Here is a 19067-nt window from a genome sequence, read left to right as displayed (position 1 = left end):
ATCGCATTCAAATTTCACCATCTACCATGGCAGGATTCAAACCTAGATCCCCAGAACATTATCTGGGTCTCTGGATTGACAGTCCAGTGATAATACCACCAAGCCATTACATCCCCTGTCTACGTGTGACAATAAAATTAAAATCAATAGGTTAATGTTCACACCACGCGCATACCAAGCCACACCCATAGTCAGCAAGAAAAAATCCAACCATCTCCTATTATGGACCAAACCAAACCCCCTTCAAATATGTCAAGGAGATGGCCTCGACACTAACTTTTTATCTTTCTCAAAGGTAAATATAAAGTGATGTTTTCCAGATGCAGTTGAATTGGTCACTCCGGAAACGTCAGCCTTCCTGCTCCTAAGATGCTGCTTGGCCTGCTGTGTTCATCCTTTGTTATCTCGGATTATCCAGCATCTGCAGCTCCCATTATCTCTGATCACGCATTATTCTTACACCCAGTTAAAATATGCAAACAAAGCTTAAGAAAAATTAGTATAACTTTATAATTCTATTGGAACTCCTGACAGAATTAAATTATTTAATTACTTAACAGTACCTGTTCTGATTATAGTAGCATCCCACCTACACCCTTGGCAAAGGCAAGTTTAGTGAAATAGATTGTCTCACGTGTGTGTTTCTCCAGTCCAGGAGAAAAGAATACCAAAAGAACCTCTGGTAGAGAGTGAGAACTCCAGCTTTTTGCTGTAATCGAGAGATTTGTAGCAGCATCCACAATCAACTTTAAAACCCCAACAACTACTGAAAGCTAGCAGAAACCCTGGTTTGTGGGAACTTGACTCTACCCATTCATGCTGTTTCTATTATTCTAACTTTTCAGAAAAAGAACTCTGGACCTCACAAACTGTGTACTTCACCTGGTTGTAATAGATACATTGGTACTTCTGGCTCAAAATGTCTTCCAAAAACAATTGGAACAAAATAAGCTTCTCAAAGCCATAGTGTCATCACACTCCCTGAGGAACAACTGGCCAGAAACACAATGGGACCAGCGTAAGTGGTCAAGGTGTTTAAGAAAAGGCCAGAGGTTAGGAATTCTGCAGCAAGTAACTCATCTTCTAACTCCTCCAAGCTTGCCCACTGTTTGGAAGATGCAAGTCAGGAGTGTGATTGAATACTCCCCGTTTTCCTGGATGAGTGCAGCTCCTCCAGGACAAAGCAGCCCACTTGATTGGCACCATATTCACACATTCACTCCTTTCACCATCAGTGCAGAGTGGTAGCATGTGTATGCACCAGGTATAACATTCACGAACAGCAACCTCCAAACCTGCACACACTATCACCAAGAACATCATCATTGCAGAATCCATTCTGCATTCTCTTTGAAGTGTTTCTTTCCACAAAAATTATGGGGGTGGGACAGAATCAGTTGTTGCCACTAATTTTTAACCCACAGTGTCTCAGAATCATCATCTTAAAGACTTTTACTTTATAAGGATATCAATAGCAGGTTGATTTTAAGGCAGTGAAACATAATTAAAAGTAGGGACGTCATCACTTACTGGTCATAGTAAATCAAACCCCACTGTTCCTCGATCATCACGCTTCGTGATTGATCAAATTATAAAATTCTGCCTGACTAATTAGGGATAAAAGAACATGTAATTTATTGCAAATAAGTTGTTTTTAAACTAATGGCAAGAAAGAAACACAAATTGCCAACTTGTATAACTCTCAATTTGAACTGTACCCCTTTTTAATATTCCCAAACACTTCCAAACAGATGGACACAAAGCAACAGCTCGCAAATATTGTGCGTGGGGAAGTGAAAAAGAATGTTTATAAGTACAGTTCTGGCACCAGTCTAGGTCTTGAAGTTAAAACTGAAGTTCCTGGAAAAGCTCAGCAGGTCTGGCAGCATCTGTGAAGAAAAGAAATCAAACATTTCAGGTCTGGTGACCCTTCCTCAGAACTGTTTTCTTCCTGTTCCTTTCAATTTTGTCAAACTTTTGCTAACATCATGGAGATTGTGGATAGACTGATTCTCAGACTTCAATTTACTGGTTGAGGATTGAGAATCTAAAGATGACTATGAAAGCATACCGAGTGTTGGAGGAAAAATCCATCTGGTTCACTAATGTCCTTTCGGGCCACCCTTACCTGTTCTGACTTACGTGTGTCAGCTGATGGTTAATGGCAGAATCTTGGTTTACGGAATCCGAAACAATGTGACAAGGCAATTAATAATCGAAAAAAAAAGATGCTGTGTTGGTTACATTACCAAATTAGTTGGAATTGAAATCTGTGAAGGTTGTGCCAAAATTTTGTAGCTCTTGTACCATTTCTGAAACGAGATGGAAGCTTTTAAGACTGACCTGTTTGTGAGAACAGTGCACCAAAAGTCAGTGGTGGAAGCAGATTTAGTTGTAACTTTCAAAAGGGCATTGAAGTAAACTCTTCAAGGAAGACATTCGCACGGCCAAGAAGTGAGGGTGTGAGATTAATCACATGGTTTGCTGCAGACCCAGCAGAATGGGACAAATAGCCTATTTTTTGTGCTGTATGATTCCAAGTTATTTAATTCCACAAATTCACAGCCCATCCCATGAAAACCAACCTTCCTTCAATGGACTCTTTCTGCTGCCTTGGGAAAGCAGCCACCATAAACAAAGATTTCTCCCACCCCGGTTGTACTCTCTTCCATCCTTTTCCATTGGGCAGAAGATTCAAAGTTTGACAACATACCAACAGCTTCTTCCCTGTTTATTATCAGGCTTATGAGTGGACCTCTCGTATATCAGAGTTGATCTTTGTGTGCACCTTCTCTGTAGCTGTAACCATATATTCTGCATTCTATTCTAGTACCCTAATGTACTTCTGTAAGGTATGATTTGTCTGGACAGCACACAGAACAATACTTTTCACTGTAACTTGGAACATGTGATAATAATAAATCACATCAAAATTCCGTGTCATGAAAAGGAAAATTATATACGCCAAGCCAAAACCAGGGATGGAGAACTGCCTGCTAAGATGCAAATTTGTGCCATAATTTCACACACAATCAGAAATTTCAATTACTAATGCACCACTCTGGCTCTCTAATGCCAGTCGAGATGCCTCTCCTATAACCCTTCCTGTTTCATCTTCAGTTTTCAGTGTCTGAGCACCATGCCAATGGCGATCTCTGCTGGAGTTTATAAATGATCAATCTCTAATGTAATTACTTTAATTTGTATTTATCTTCATTTTGAATTAATGAGCTGAGAACCTGAAGCCCTATAAATCTGCCACATGGCTTTGCTGTATTATCTCCTGCTGTGTGAGACATTGAGGAGGCTTGAGGTTGTCTTTAACTGATTTGATTAACTGGCTAAATACATTAAAATTTAACAATGAAAATGAGCTTTCACTCTGTACCTTCTACTCCATCATTGCTTCTCTTTGCTTCTCTGTCAATGTCCTTGATCCCTGTGCCACTGACCACCTGATAATACTAATGAATGATGTTCACATCAGAACTGACTGGCTTCCTACTGGGCTGAGAGTTCCTTTTGAACTGGATTGTGGACAAAAAGATGTGAAATCTTGTGTAAGAGGTAATACATGTGGTAAAGATGGAGAGAGACAAACAGATTTACAATGTTTAACGTTAAAATCTTGGGTAGCTAACATTGACCAGAACCTGAATTAGATTCACTATGAAAATGCAATGGCTGCAGGAGCAGGACAGAGCCTGGGAATCCTGCAGCAAGTAACTCACCTCCCGACTCCCCCAAAGCCTGTCCACCATCTACAAGGCTCAAGTCAGGAGGATGCTGGAATACTCCTCACTTGTTTGATCGCCTGTAGCCTCAAACATCAAGAAATTTGACACCTTCCAGGACAAAGCAGCCTGCTTGATTGGCACCACAGTGGCAGCAGTGTGTACGGTCAACAAGATGCACTGCAGAAATTCACTACAGCTCCTGAGACAACACCTTGCAAACTCTCAACCACTGTCATCTAGAAGGATAAGATCAGGAATACCATCATCTGCAAGTTCCCTTCCAAACCAGTCATCAACCTGACTTATCAATATTTCATCGTTCCTTCACTGTGGTTAGTTCCATTCAGTTTCTGGTCAACAGTAACCCATAGGTTGTTAATGGTGGGGATTCGACATGGTAATAACATCGAATGTTAAGGGGCATGGTTAGATAGTCAGTATCTAGCACTTGTGCAGCACGAATATTTCTTGCTACTTATCTTGGGTGTTGACTCGGTCTTGATGCATTTGGACACATTCGGCTTCTTTTGCTAGAGCTATCTAATTGATCCCCTCCTCTTTCCACACCCCTGTCCATGTTCTTTACTGATGATGTAAGTGATATCAGGCCCTTAAAGAGACGCCATCCTTGAACTTTCCCGCCTTCTTCGTGCTATCTTCACAATCTCTTATTGTCCATGTGTACTTATGAGCTAGGAGCAGGGAACAGGCAATTCAGCCCCTCTAACCTGCTCTACCATTTAGTATAGTCATGATTGTTTACATTTCAGCCTCCAATCCATGGTGTTCCAGCATTCACCGCACTCTGGAGTCATGAATTCCACAGATTTTCTTTCACTAATGTGACACGGCCATCTAGCCAATACGATGTTTTGCCTACTGCACAACTGTTGCATGAGTTTCGGTGCCTGTGTCATGCCAGGTGTGTGGGCTGTACATCCCAACAATTGGTGATCGACAGCAAACAATATATATTCCATTGATCATTCACAGTGCACAGCACACCAGACATGATCAACCAGCCTGAGCTTGTACGCCTCAAAAATACAGCCACCATTAGATGTGATTTTAGATTTAGATTTCATTGTCACGTGTACGTGAGTACAAAGTACCCAGGTACAAAGTCAAAGTTACAGAAAAATGAAGAAATAAGTGGTCAGCGTCTCAGTCATCTTAGCATGAAAGTCGAAAAGTAAACTTAAAATTTCAAACGTTACACTCCTTTTTTAAGCTATGGGTCTACAGATGCTCCAAGCTGGGCTTTTCCCAGGAGGGCACCCTGGGCTAAGACCCACCTGGGCACAACAGTCTTGACCACTAGTCTCAATGCTTTGGCTTCAACCACTGCTGACTGTCAGTGCTGCCGTCCTTTTCTGCCACATCGCCGCTGCTAGCCGTACAGCATCCACAAGGCAAGTAAGAAACATTGAAACTTAAAGGGGAAAGCAAAAGGAAAGAGGATGGAATGGGTGAGATCGGGGCTTGAGAGCCTGAATGCTGCCTACTCTGCTGCTGCCAGCTTGACACACATTTGCTGCTGATAATTTTTTAAATAATCCAAAATTAAGGATTCCGCTGGAAACCAATTTGAGACTATCAGTATGATGCATGCGATAGAAGTTACATATATTTATATTAACCCTGTTTTATGTTGGCAATAGGAATTCTTGTATGCGTTACACTGTTTTTATTGAGGAGGTAAGAAAGGGCAACAGAAACTGTTAATCACTGCTACATTTCCATGGCAGCACCCTGACCAATCAAATACCCCACCTCCCTGCTCCGATGACAATTGACAGTTAGCTGTTCTTGTTAAGCGTCCACACCGATGATCAGTTAACCAATCAGCTCCTGCTTCTCATGCTGTATAAATCGCTACGCCCTTGGGTTTTTTTTAGTCTCCTAATCCTGATGAGTGCAATATATAAAGCTTTGACTTCTTTCTTTAACCATTTTGAAATGAATTGGAAGCAGTACTCTAGGGCAGGGGTGCACTTAATGAATTGTCAAAACTGACACTAACGGGCACTTTAAAACTCGGGATTTCTGTTACCATCCCAACAAGAGAAGAATTAAAGGATTTGTCAGAATTGAAAATTACTTTTAAATCTTATTTAAATCTGGCCCAAAGTTTTGATGCCCGTTAATCTGGCATCTGAACATGGAGTTAGATAAAAACATGCTGGAACAGAGCTAATTTGAATCTGAGATTTAAAAGGCTATAAGCTACATTTATCTGTCATTTAAGTAAAGCTGTGCAATTAACTTCCTAATCCATTAAGCATCTTGTCAATATCTCCTGCCTTTGTCCTCACTGGACTGCAATCTGGTCTGTGTCGTTCTGCACTTTTCATATCTTCAGTTGAAAATTTTTGCAAAGTGAAGATTTCTCAAGTGAAACCTGTGGGATATTTAAGGGTTGCTAAACCTCTGAGTTAATGTTTGACAGCTCTTCCAATTCATCAGCAGTTCCCCCACCCACTCACAAGTAAGATTTGAATTTGTTTTTTTTAAATAAAAACCAAAGTAACTGATTGTTTTGCTGTGATGTCTACAATTTAATTTGCATGTGAAGAATTATGAAGCTTGTGACTAAGACCAAAACGCAGTGAGACTTGGGTAGCCTGCTAGGCCAGAAGCTTGTGAATATGAAATTGCTACCCATATAACAGTGAGTGCAAGTCCAAACTCCAGCATTAGTCACCGTTGTGACTACTTTGTGGATTTTCTACTGTATCTTTTGTCACTGGTAATACAGTGCAGTTTTGTGAGAGTTAGCTTCTGGCTGTAGAATTTTACCTGATGCGTTAATCCTCACATTATCTCCTGTAACATAAGAAACCAGGCATGAATGTGGTATTGAAGAATCTAACATAATTATTGCAATTCATTATCATGTACAAACATTCTGTTCTTTGGGTACATAGGTATCTGGGCCAATATTAAATTGTTCATTTAAAACATAAGAGCTTGCTCTCAATAGAGTTTCATGCTTCAAACATCCTAGTTAGGATGGAGTGAGAGACCTTTAAGTCCTCCAGTCATTAACATGTGTCTTCAAGGCACACTAACCAGGAGTCATAATTCAACCCAGTGTGGTTTGCAGAATGGTGCACCTACATTTCCAACAGATGCTGAGTGGCCTTTATTTGCTCCCTGTAGACCTCCTGTGGTACACATTTGTTCAGTCACTGGGTCAGGCCCTGAAACTCCCACCCTAATGGCTTTGTTGGTGCACCTACACCCAGATGGGCTACAACAGTTCACCACTACCTTCGAAAGGGCAACTAGGGACAGGCAATAAATGTTGGCCCAGTCAGTATCTCCCACATCATAGGAAAAAATTTTTTTAAGAAGGTCTCCACTCACTGGTCTACATTGATTCCAAGTCGTTTTTCAAAATTTTCATCTTTATTTTCATGCAGTTACCCTATCTGAAACCTGCTGGACCACGACTGTTCTAAGTTTCCTGCACCATTCCCAGTCTGGCCTCAATCACATTGCTGAATGTTCATTGCCTTTTTTTCCTGGGCTAAATCTCATCAAATTTTAGCAAGGTGTTATTTTCATTGAGTTTCATGGAGAGCTATCCCAAACTCACTTCATTAATTATCCACTACCCACACTGATCTTACGCCCCCTCCCCATTTATCCAGATCAGTGCTATCACCTTCTCCCCGCTACCTCACACTCACTTTATATTTGCTACTACACCCATGACCCACCAAACCTCATGTTCTGTCACTCTCACTATGGCATTGTATCCTTATGATAACATAGTATTGCACTTACCTGCTCAGTTTTCCCCACACTGGTAATTCGACATGCCCTTTACGCTGTGTGTTCACTCACTCGGGACACCTCATCTTTTCCCCTACACGTGCCAGCATGAACAGCCCCTGTCCCACCAACTCCGGGAAGAGAGAACCCTGATTGCCAAGACTAGCAGAATCACCACGCCCACACTCCCTGACTGAGTTATTGCGCCCGGAATTACTGACTGACTGTGTCTGCCTTGAATTGACTGAGAACTATTCTCCTTAGACTTTGAGACAGGGACATATGCTCGATGCCCTCGCTGTTTACAGTACCAAACATGGTGCAGAGGTGAGATTGACATAGCACAGTACATTTTGGAAACACGTCCAGCCCCGTGCCTGAGGAATGCTCGCACCCAGGACAGGCTGCCCCACTCTGTCTGTACTGAAAGGCAAGTCAAGACGGAGGTACTGTGTGTGTATTCACTCTGGCTGAGGAGTAGGGGGTGATCTGCTGAAAGGCAAGGCAGAGACACTCTGAGCATCCAGCTTGGTGCAGAGTGAATGGGCGCTGAGGAAGCAAACCAACTGCACTGAGGTGCAGCCTGGCCCAGTCCATGAGCTGAGTCCCTGTCCCTGAGTGCAACATATCCTTGCTGTAGCGTTATGATGGGAGTTAATGGTGCACTCCCAAAACTGCAACAATAAAATACAGAAGCACTCTGTGAGTTGATTGGAGATGTGGTATCTGTGGTTACTCCCCATGGGGCTTGCAATGATTCCTGGGATAGCAGGTTTGATGCATGAAGAGAGATTGGATCTGTTGGGACTATGTTCATTGGAGTTGAGAAGAATGAGGGGAGAATCTCAGAAACCTATAAAATGCTGACATCTCCACCGAGTAAATGCAGGAAGGATGTTTCCGATGACTAGAGAGTTCAGAACCAGAGGGCATGGTCTAAGACTGTGGAGTAAGCCATTTAGGACAGAGATGAGAGATTTCTTCACTCAGAGAGCAGGGAATCTGTGGAATTCACTACCACTGAAAGCTGTGAAGGCCAAAACATTTGCTATCAAGAAGGAGTTTATATATAGCCCTTAGGGCTAAAAGAATCACAGGGTATGGGGGTACAAAGTGGGAACAGGGTAACAAGTTGGTTGATCCGCCATGACAATAACGGTGGAGCTGGTCCGAAGGACTGAGTGGCCTACTCCTCTTATTTCCTATGTTGCCGGGAGATATCCTGTACTTACAGCCTGTGAGTACCACCCTCAAGTGGAAACATCTTCTCCACGCCTACTCTATCCAACTTTATGTGATCTTAAATTCCTTTATGTAGTCTCTCGATCTTTGTTCAATGCACTGTATCAAAACTTCAACTGTTTGAGACCGAGATAAAAGAAAAAGCAAAGGATGCTAATATGTCGGCCCCCTGTGTAACAATTGGTTGTGATTCTCCCCGTCTGGAGCTGGTGAGAAAAGGAAATATTTGGGCAAATTGATCCTGGAGAGAAACTCTCTACCTTCGCACCAGCTCAGCAGTTAGGTTCTCAGCAGAAGGCCCATTTGGGGAATTCTCAATTTGATACCAATTAAAACGTTTACGTGGTCAATTAACACAACTTAAGAACCTTAATTCACCTGCTTCCAGATTGCCTGTCTTCCTGGCAGGCGAGATGAGTGGCAACAATGACCTACTTCGCTGGTTTTTGGGGTTTGGGAGGTGTCTTCCAATTTCCTAATCTGGGGGCAATTGGGCATGGATGGATTAGCAGGAGCCTGATTGCCTAGCAGCATCTGGGTAGCTGAGACACCACTGACATAGCTTGTAATGGACTGAGAAAGTTGCCCTCGCTCTGCAGTTGGCTCTTAAGCTGAGTGGCACGTGTTCAGTGGGATGTCCTGGTGGTTTTGCATCAACACTGACACACACAACCCTGTACTTTGGCTATGATGTTCCATTTGTCAGAGTACAATTTACATCTGCCTGGCCTTTGTTTTGATATAGCTTGAAATGGCTCACTTCAAATCCCTGGATCAAGGGATTGTTTTATGAGCAAAGGCTAAACAGGTTGGGACCTGACTTAAGAGATAACAAAGTGTGCAGCTGGATGAACACAGCAGGCCAAGCAGCATCTTAGGAGCTCCTAAGATGCTGCTTGGCCTGCTGTGTTCACCCAGCTCCACACTTTGTTATCTCAGATTCTCCAGCGTCTGCAGTTCCCGTTATCTCTGGGACCTGACTGACTGGAGTTTAGAAAAATGAGCGTTGACCTCATTGAAACATGTAGAATTCTTAAGAGGCTTGACAGGGTAAATACTGATAGGATGTTTCCCCTCGTGAGAGAATCTAGGACCAGAGGGCATAGCCTTTTAATAAAGGGGTACCAATTTAAGACTGAGATTGGGAGGAATTTTTCCTCTTACAGGATTGAAAGTCTTTGGATCTCCTTGCCACAGAGAGCTGTGTTGGACCAGAGTGTTTGTGTATAATTAAGACTGAGATAAGAGGGAAAGGGCAGGAAAGTGAATGTGAAGAGTGGCAAATCAGCCATGATCTCTCGAATTCTGGAGCAGGCTTGAGGGACTGAATGGCCTACTCCCGTTCCCGTTTCTAATGGTCTGTAGGAATGAAGTCTAAGAAAAATCTGAGTGAGCCTGCTTGAACACACACACACACACACACACACACACACACACACACACACACACACACACACACACACACACACACACACACACACACACACACACACACACACACACACACACACACACACCCCTCTGCAGTAAATAATACTTAAATTTGTTCAATTGTCATCAGCTGTAACTATCCTCTTTTCTCCTGATGACGAGCTGTTTTCCTCTGATGTATCCGTAGGTTCCTCCATTACTAAATTGTGGGCACGGGATCCAGACAACGATACTCTTGTGTTTGGAGTTGTCGGGGAAGAAGCCAGCAAGTATTTTGCAGTGGAAAGCGAGACGGGAGTTGTCTGGCTTCGCCAGACTTTGGATAGAGAGGTAATGTAATTGCTTCTGGCAAGCCTGGAGGCACAGTGTAACACCAGCTCTTGCATCTTAATGCATAGGCCATTAGAGGGTGGAGTAATTTATCTTGGCTAAAGAATCTATTAATTAAGCAATATTCAGCCTTTGGGAATAAATTACTGCCAATTTGATCTTGATGATTTGTGGCGTGTAATAGTCATCAAATCTGTAGGAAAACAAATGTCCACTAATTGGCAGTAATAGACTCCCACAAGTGCCTTGTGGTAATTCAGTCTTATTTTACAGTGGATTATCATAGTATTTGGTTCACATCGTTACTTTCACCGTGCGTCTCTTAATGGCCAATAATATCTATGTAAGGTTCAATCTTGTAAAAATGTTTTTAAAGTTCAGTAATTTTCTGGTGTAGTTTTACGCTTCCATGCTAAGGTTATATGTTATGGTGATGCTATTGCAGAGAAATTTATTTCCAATGTGCAGTAGTATGCTCCCTACACTCCGGAAAAAAAGATTCAACTGTTTTTCTATCCACGATCTTCCAACGTACACCCTTGATATTCCGAAATGCTCCTTTGTAAATGGTCAATTATTCCTACATGCCACCCCCTTCCCCATCCCATCATCCTGGTGTTCCTAATGAGGAAATTTGCAACAGAAGGCAGAATTGGAAAGAAAAGCTATCTGACTCGAATCTAGAATTTATCTGGAAACAGTAACATTTAGCCGCATAACATGCCGTTCTAACAACACTCCAGAAGCTCAATACTATCTGGGACAAAGCGTCTTACTTGATTGGCACTGCACCCATAAACATCCATTCCCTTCACCACTGACGCTCAGTAACAGCAGTGTGTACTATCTACAAGATGCACTGCAAAAATTCACCATAGGTTGACTTTCCAAACCCATGGCAACTTCCATCTAGAAGGACAAGGGCGGCAGATATAAGGGAACACCACCTACTGCAAGCTCCCCTCCAAGTTGCTCACCATCCTGACTTGGAAATGTAGCGTTGTTCCTTCACTGTCCCTGGGTCAAAATCCTGGAATTCCCTCCCAAATGGCATTGTGTGTGAACACACGGCATAAGGACTACAGCGGTTCAAAAAGGCAGCTCACCACATAGGGGTGGATAATCAATGCTTGTCCAGCTAGCAAACTCATGTCCTGAGAGTGAGATAACAAGGTGTAGAGCTGGATGAACACAGCAGGCCAAGCAGCATCAGAGGAGCAGGAAAGCTGACGTTTCAGGTCTGGACCCTTCTTCAGAAATGGGGGAGGGGAACAGGGTTCTGAAATAAATAGAGGGAGAGGAGGAGGCAGATAGAAGATGGATAAAGGATCAGATAGGTGGAGAAGAGATGGACCAGTCAAGGAGGCAGGGTATAGACAGTAAAGGTAAGTGTAAGTGGGGAGTTAGATTAGATTAGATTCCCTACAGAGTGGAAACAGGCCCTTTGGCCCAACAAGTCCACACCACCCCTTGAAGCGTCCCACCCAGACCCATCCCACTATAATCCACACACCCCTGAACACTACGGGCAATTTAGCATGGCCAATCCACCTAACCTGCACATCTTTGGGCTGTGGGAGGAAACTGGAGCACCCAGAGGAAACCCCCGCGGACACGGGGAGAATGTGCAAACTCCACACAGACAGTCGCCCGAGGCGCGAATCAAACCCGGGTCCCTGATGCTGTGAGGCTGCAGTGCTAACCACTGAGCCACTGTGCCACCCTATAGAGTGGGGTTTGGTCAGTCCAGGGAAAACGGACAGGCCAAGGAAGGTGGGGATGGGGGTTGAGGTGGGAGAAAGGATGGACAGGCCAAGGAAGGTGGGGATGAGCTGGGTTGATTTTGGAATATGGTAGGAGAGGGGAGATTTTGAAGCTTGTGAAGTCCACATTGATACCACTAGGCTGCAGGGTTCCCAAGCGGAATACGTGTTGCTGTTTTTGCGACCTTCGGGCGGCATCGTTGTGGCACTGGAGGAGGCCCAGGATGGACATGTCGTCCTAAGGAATGGGAGAGGGAGTTGAAGTAGTTCACGACTGGGAGGTGTACTTGTTTGCCGTGAACCGAGTGTAAGTATTCATCCAGCTCTACACCTTGTTATCTCAGATTCTCCAGCATCGGCAGTTCCAACTACCTCCTGACAGTGATATATTTTTTAAGAAGCCCGAAAATAAAACAAAGAATGGTGGATGCTGAAGATCTGGAACCAAAACAGAAATTGCTGGAGAAACTCAGCAGGTCTGTGGAGAGAGAAAGCAGAAGTGACCGTCCCTGTTCAGTGAATTTTCTTCCAGTGCTAAAATTAACAACTGATCCTGCGTCCATTGCCATTTGTGGAGGAGAGTTACAAACCTCTCCCCAACTTTGTGTGTTGAAGTGCTTCCTAACTTCTCTCCTGGATGGTCTGGCCCTAATTCTCAGACTGTGTCCCCTAGCTCTAGAATCCTCAACCACGAAATTGTTTATCTTTCTCTACCCTGTCTTTTCCTGGTAATTTCTTGAAGACTTCAAACAGATCACCTCTTAATCCTTTAAATTCTAGAGAAAACAGGACTAGTTTGTATAATATCTTCTCTTAATGTAACCACGAAGTTCAGGTAAACCTACATGGTACTCCCTCCAGACAGGAGAAAGAATCCATGAATGTAATGAAGAGATATTTGTGGTAATGAAAGAAATATACGGTGAAGTAAAAGAATCTGAACAATTGGAAAATGAATCAGAAATTGAAAATTTTAAAATGTTCGTTCTCCAGTTGTGAGATTTGGCAAAACAGAAGTGCTTAAAATGTTAGTTGTACATTATAACTTCTAGTAAACTATTGAATTGACTTACAAAAGCTGTTTCAAACTTATAAACCGATTGGTGTGAATAGGCCAGAGTGAATGGTTCACCATCCACAGTGTTTTGCTTTCATTGATATGGAGCCATGGAAGTCTTCAGTGCAGAAAAGTCCCTTTAATCCCATTTTCCAGCACTTCGCCTTGGAAACATTGGCATCACAAGCACACCCGTAGATATTTGTGAGGGTGTCAGCTTCTATCACCCTTACAGGCAGTAAGTTCTAAACTCCTACCACTCTCTGGGTGAAAAATTGTTTCCTCACATCCCCTCAAAACTCCCTTAACCTTAACTGATATCAATGCCCCTGGTTATCAGTTCTTTCACCAAGGGGAACATTTCCTTCCTGCCAATGCTATCTATGCCCTTCATAATTTAATACATCTCAATGACATTTCCTCTCAGTCTCCTTTTTTTTTCCATGGAAAGCAACTCCAGCTTCTCAAATCTCTCTTCATAACTCTTATCTTCTACCCAGCTGTCCTGATACCTTTAGGATCTGGTAGACATCCACACCAAGATCCCTCTGATCATGTTTATCATGTATTCCCTTGCCTGATTAATCTTGACCAAGAGTGATCCACAATTATCTGAATTGAATTTCATTTGCCACTATCAGCCCATCTGACATCTTGTCCATATCGCCCTATAATCTATGGCTATCCTCCTCCCTATTTGCCTGGCCACAAATTCTTTTATCTTCTGTGAACATGTTAGTCAACCCTCCTATATTTGAGACTAAGTTTCATATACCACAAGTAGCAAGGATCCCAACATTGATCCCTGAGGACACAGGACATTGTCCCGCCCGGGACATAGGTTTCCTGTCTCAAAGACATGCCTCAGTCATTATCCGTTGCTTCCTGCCCTCAGCCAGTTCTGGATCTATTCAGCCAACTTTCCCTAGATCCTATGAGCTCTTCCTTCACTATCAGTCACCATCAAAGCCTTGCTGAACTCCAAGTAGACTACAGTAAATGCATTGCCAGCATCTACACAGCGGATCACATCTTTGACAAATTTGATTAAGTTCATCAAACATAGCCTCCCTTTGACAAAACCATGCTGCCTGTTCTTGATTCATCCTTGCCTCTTCAAGTGCATTTAATTCTGCCCCTCCAAAGTGGCTTCCAGTAGTTTTCCCTGTGATTGAGGTTAGACTAACTGGCCTAGAGTTTCTTAGGTTGTCCTTAACTCCCTTCTTGAATAACGGTATCACATTGGCTGTCCAGGGAATGTGTTATTTGTAAAACAACATCCTTACAGGCTTAATCCAGGGATATTAGCTCAAGGGAAGGAAGTGATGAAGTTCATGATGGTTAATGACATAATTGAACTGAGTCACAGAGCTGGAGTTCACGTATCATGATGTGCTGAAACCTAATGGGTACAATTTAACATCTATTATTGTGAAGTCAAGATGGTAACAAAAGTAAACTATTATCCTTTCCCAAGATGGAAGGACTGCATTGAAAGAATTGAACATGAATGATTAGTCACCAAAATTGACTTACTAAAAAGAAATTAGCAAATTTCATTAACTGATGGAGCTAAGGAAATACCAGGTAGTTTTAACATTGGAAGAACTTTATAAATGTCAAGTATGCTATTTGGAATAAAAAGAATATGCCAGCAACTGCAGCAAATTAAACCAAAAAGGTCACTGAAGGATGATGTAATTACTCTGTCAATATCAGCAACTTGACTGTGTTCAGCCAAACCTGGTAAGGACATATACACTACTTGACTAAACTGGCTTGATGAGTTACAAAGAGGCAATTTGTTCATAAATCTGGGATGAAAATGAAATTGCCCACAAAAGAAATTATTTGGGTCACATTGCAGAACCTCTAACAGTAAAAGTAAAGACTATCATGAATTATCTCATGCCTAACACAAAACACAATATGAATGAATTTTATCGGAAGATTGTGCTGAATGTTAGCACTATAGTGTCTCCTTTGACAAACTTATTTTAGAAAAGGTCAAAGATTTGAATTGGCATTAAGATACCTAAGGACAGCTGGCAAGTTGTGCTGACAACTGGACCAGTTTTAGTATCATTGAATTATGGAAAGCCAAGGAAACTGGCCGATAATGCCAGTAAATTTTAGTTTGAGTACATATTTACTACAGGGCAGTTAAATAAAGATCAAACAGAATATCAGTTTGTTTTTTAAGAAATTGAATGCTTGTCAACAAAATATTGAATAGAACCAAAAGAGACATTGATTCCTGTGTTGGCTCTAAATTAGTTTGAACTTTACGGATCTAACAACTTCAAATAAACTGTTACTTATGCAGACCTTTTGCACTCTTTTGTTGTCCTTTGAAGCAATTTTAGGACAAAAACATATTGTTGTTTCAGTGGAGTTTGAAGCTTGAACCATGCAATTTGAAAATGATTCATGTGACTAGAAAAGCTAACATTATAGCAGACAGTGTTTGAAGAAAACTGAATGCTGTGATTATAATTTACTTGGGTAATTCTCTTGAATCTTTTTCTATGTTCTGTCTAAACATTATTATTCCTAAACATACTGTTAAATATAACTTGTTGGCAGCAGTTTAAAATATATCTTGAGGATCAATTTTCATTTTTCTTTGAGTAGAAAAGTGTAATGAAACCAGCAAAATTATTACTTAAGAATAATATTTGAAATTTATATTTCAAGATAGATGCATGTGGGTGTTATTACTTCTGGGAAGCATTCTGTTTTAATTAAACAAGGTCAGATAGTCCTTCCGGATTAAATCCAATGTTTTGCCACAGAGCAATGATTGTGATCTCCTGCAGTATAAATGGAAATATGTTCACACTATTAGGTTCTCAGCTGGTAAAGTAAACTTGTAAGGCCTTTGCTTTTGTTTTCTATTTCGAAATGCCTAGGATAAGTTTTTGTTTCGATTCAGAAGATACATTTGCATTTAGAAGCTACTTTTGCTTCTCTCTCAGAAGGATGATTTGGAAGAAGAGGTTCCAACAGAAGTCAGAAAAGTTAAATTTGTAAAACTTCCAAACCAGAAGAGCTTGTTTAGAAATCGACAGGTTATTAGAATGGAGAACTTTGAAGCTCTCAAATTTTGAGAGAAGTTCATGTCAATGGATTTGGAAAAGAACTTGCCAAACTGTCTCAAATTCCTGGGAAAGAACCTGAAGGGAGTCACGATCAGATCAGCTATGATGTTATTGCACAATACTGTAGGGTTAAGGGGCATTGCTCTGCTTGTAGTTCTCAAAATCTAAAAGTGGTGAACATAAAATAATGTTTTAATACATGTGAAATGTGTAATAGAAAAGGGAAAAGTGGAATGCTTCTGATACATAAACTGAAACACAAGCCCAATTTTGGTGGGGAAAAGAGGTTCCCTTCTCATAATTACACCTGAAACACCTAGAGAAGCTCACCTTGCCTTTATAATCTGTTGAATGGTTAAACGAAAGAAAATCCCTGATGTCCACTTTATAAGTAACTAATTATTTAACTCTAACAGTGACCAAATTAACAGATGGACTAACAAACTAAACAATTCTCCCTAGCCTACTAAATACTCCCTAACTGGCCTAAATTCTACTGGAATGCTGTTCAAATAAACACAAGTCCCATTTGTATAAATCCAATTAAAAGACAACAATAAATTAAAACTTAATGTCTCCAAATTCGCACAGACTATGCCTTCCAGAACGCTTTGCCTTCTCCGTTATGCCGAAACGTCTTTCTTCCACTAATTCTGCTGTTAGGGATTGTAATTTCTTCTTTGAGCTAGAGTGCTGTGGTACCTTTTTCGGATGGGTGGTGCTTTCTTAGAGTGATTAGTGATTTCTTGTGAGAGCTTGGGGCTTATTTCTCGGGTAGCAGGCTTGCCTTCCCCTCAGATGACAGTTCAGTCTCACCCTGATTTTCAAAAACCCTCATCATCTGATGACACATCAACTTCTTATAATATGATTGGTTTCAGGTTTTTAAAACCATCAGTTTTAAATTCAATCGGTTTTCTGTGTCTGGGTGCTTGGTTTAAAGTGATTGGCTAAATTCAAACTTCTTGTCTCAATACCAAAACAAAACTGCTGTTTTGCCTGCCAACTGTAAAACCTTCTGATAAACTTGTTTCAATTTTGAGGCTATCTGTACAATAATTGTAAACTTGCAAGCACAGACAAAGCACAATCTCTTAAAGGGACCATGCACTGCTTTTCCCCACATTTATTCCTATCAACAAATTCTAACTTCCTCCATTCTAATTCATGGATGCTGTACACAACTTTGTAACAAATGAGGCAGACTAAATCATACTTAATAACAAGATATTGGGAGTATGAATCTTGTAGTGCTAAGAAAAGAATAGATATCTGGCAATGGTTGGTGCTGTATTGTACTTGCTGATTTTTTTTAACTTTATTGTTACACTGTTCATTTGTGATATAAAGTGATGTCAATGATGCTACAATCTTTGTTAGTAGTTTTGCTATTGTACTACACCTGACCAGTTTATTTCTCACAGTCTCTAGATCAGAAAGGTTTTTTTAAATAATTCCTTAACCCATTAATTACTAATTGAGTCAAAATCCAGGACCCCTCTCTCTTACAGCATTGAAAGTCTACCTGCAACACATAGACTGCAGCAGTTCAAGAGGGCAGCTCACCACCACATTCCCCAAAGCAGTTAGGGATGAGCAATTAATGCTGGTCCATCCAGAGATACCACCATCCCATGGAAAAATAAAGAAGGTACATCAGCGTCATTTGTGAGACCAGCGTTTCCTGCTCACAGCTAGTTGTCCTTGAGAATGTGCTGATGATCCATGATGATGCAGTCTGTGTGCTCCTTGGGAGTAACCTCTGTCAATTTGACTCAAGAACCCAACCTAGAAATGATGTGCTCTAGCCACCAGCTCAAATTGTTATAGGTATTTGGGATTGTATTTCTCATTTCTATTTGTTTACGCAAACCCATGATCATGTGTGCCTCTGTGATTTAAATTTCTCTGCATTTTCATTTTTGAATCCTTTCTTTTCAGGAGATTTCAGAACTGCAAGTCGAGTTCTCTGTGAGTGACAAACAAAGCGTAAGTAACAATTTTGCTCTCTCGAAACAAAAGATTTGAGCAACTTAACTTACTTGAAAAAAAGTATAATACTATGGATGCAAAAGAGAAATAGAACAGAAAGGGCTGGAGATTCTCAGCAGGTCTGGCAATATTGCTTTAGAGAGAATCAGAGGTAACATTTGAAGTTCGATATGACTGTTCCTCAGGACTCCTTGATGTGAACATGAACAAAGGATCCCTTTCTATTTTAGGTCCAATTTGAAGAGTACAGTTACTGTTTAGCCCTATGAAAGGCTATGATGAGTTGTACAATGGAGAGCAGGAAGATTGTTTTATTAAAATAACGGAAAATTGACATGGCCTTTGGAAACTTGCTTGATTTGTTTGACTTCACCTGACAAAAGGACAGCACTCTGAAAGTTTGTAGTTTCAAATAAACCCATTGGACTATAAGCTGGTATCGTGTGACTTCTGACTTCATCATAGGACCAGTTTAATGAACCCTTGTTTACCACCACCAAAGTATAGGATTTCTTAATATGGAGACTTTCATTGAAGTGTTGCCAAATAACTTATTCTCCTATGCAAGAATCTGAGCTGACAGAGGGGTGCAGTGCTCTTTTTGATAAACCTACCTTTCATTTTATGAAAACTA

General features: G+C 41.3%; 1 protein-coding gene across 1 annotated transcript in view; it reads left to right on the top strand.

The window, feature by feature from the left end:
* Window positions 1–19067, top strand: part of cdh23 (cadherin-related 23) — an 807091-nt gene that overhangs the window by 136986 nt on the left and 651038 nt on the right. The window contains exons 4-5 of the mRNA XM_059640347.1: window positions 10378–10520; window positions 18383–18430. Coding sequence (XP_059496330.1) covers window positions 10378–10520; window positions 18383–18430 — 191 coding nt within the window. The remainder of the gene's footprint in view (window positions 1–10377; window positions 10521–18382; window positions 18431–19067) is intronic.

This window comes from Stegostoma tigrinum, chromosome 37 (genome assembly GCF_030684315.1).
Source record: "Stegostoma tigrinum isolate sSteTig4 chromosome 37, sSteTig4.hap1, whole genome shotgun sequence".
NCBI lineage: Eukaryota > Metazoa > Chordata > Chondrichthyes > Orectolobiformes > Stegostomatidae > Stegostoma > Stegostoma tigrinum.
The sequence above is the reverse complement of the archived record's forward strand: the minus strand, read 5'-3'. Positions and strand labels throughout refer to the sequence as shown.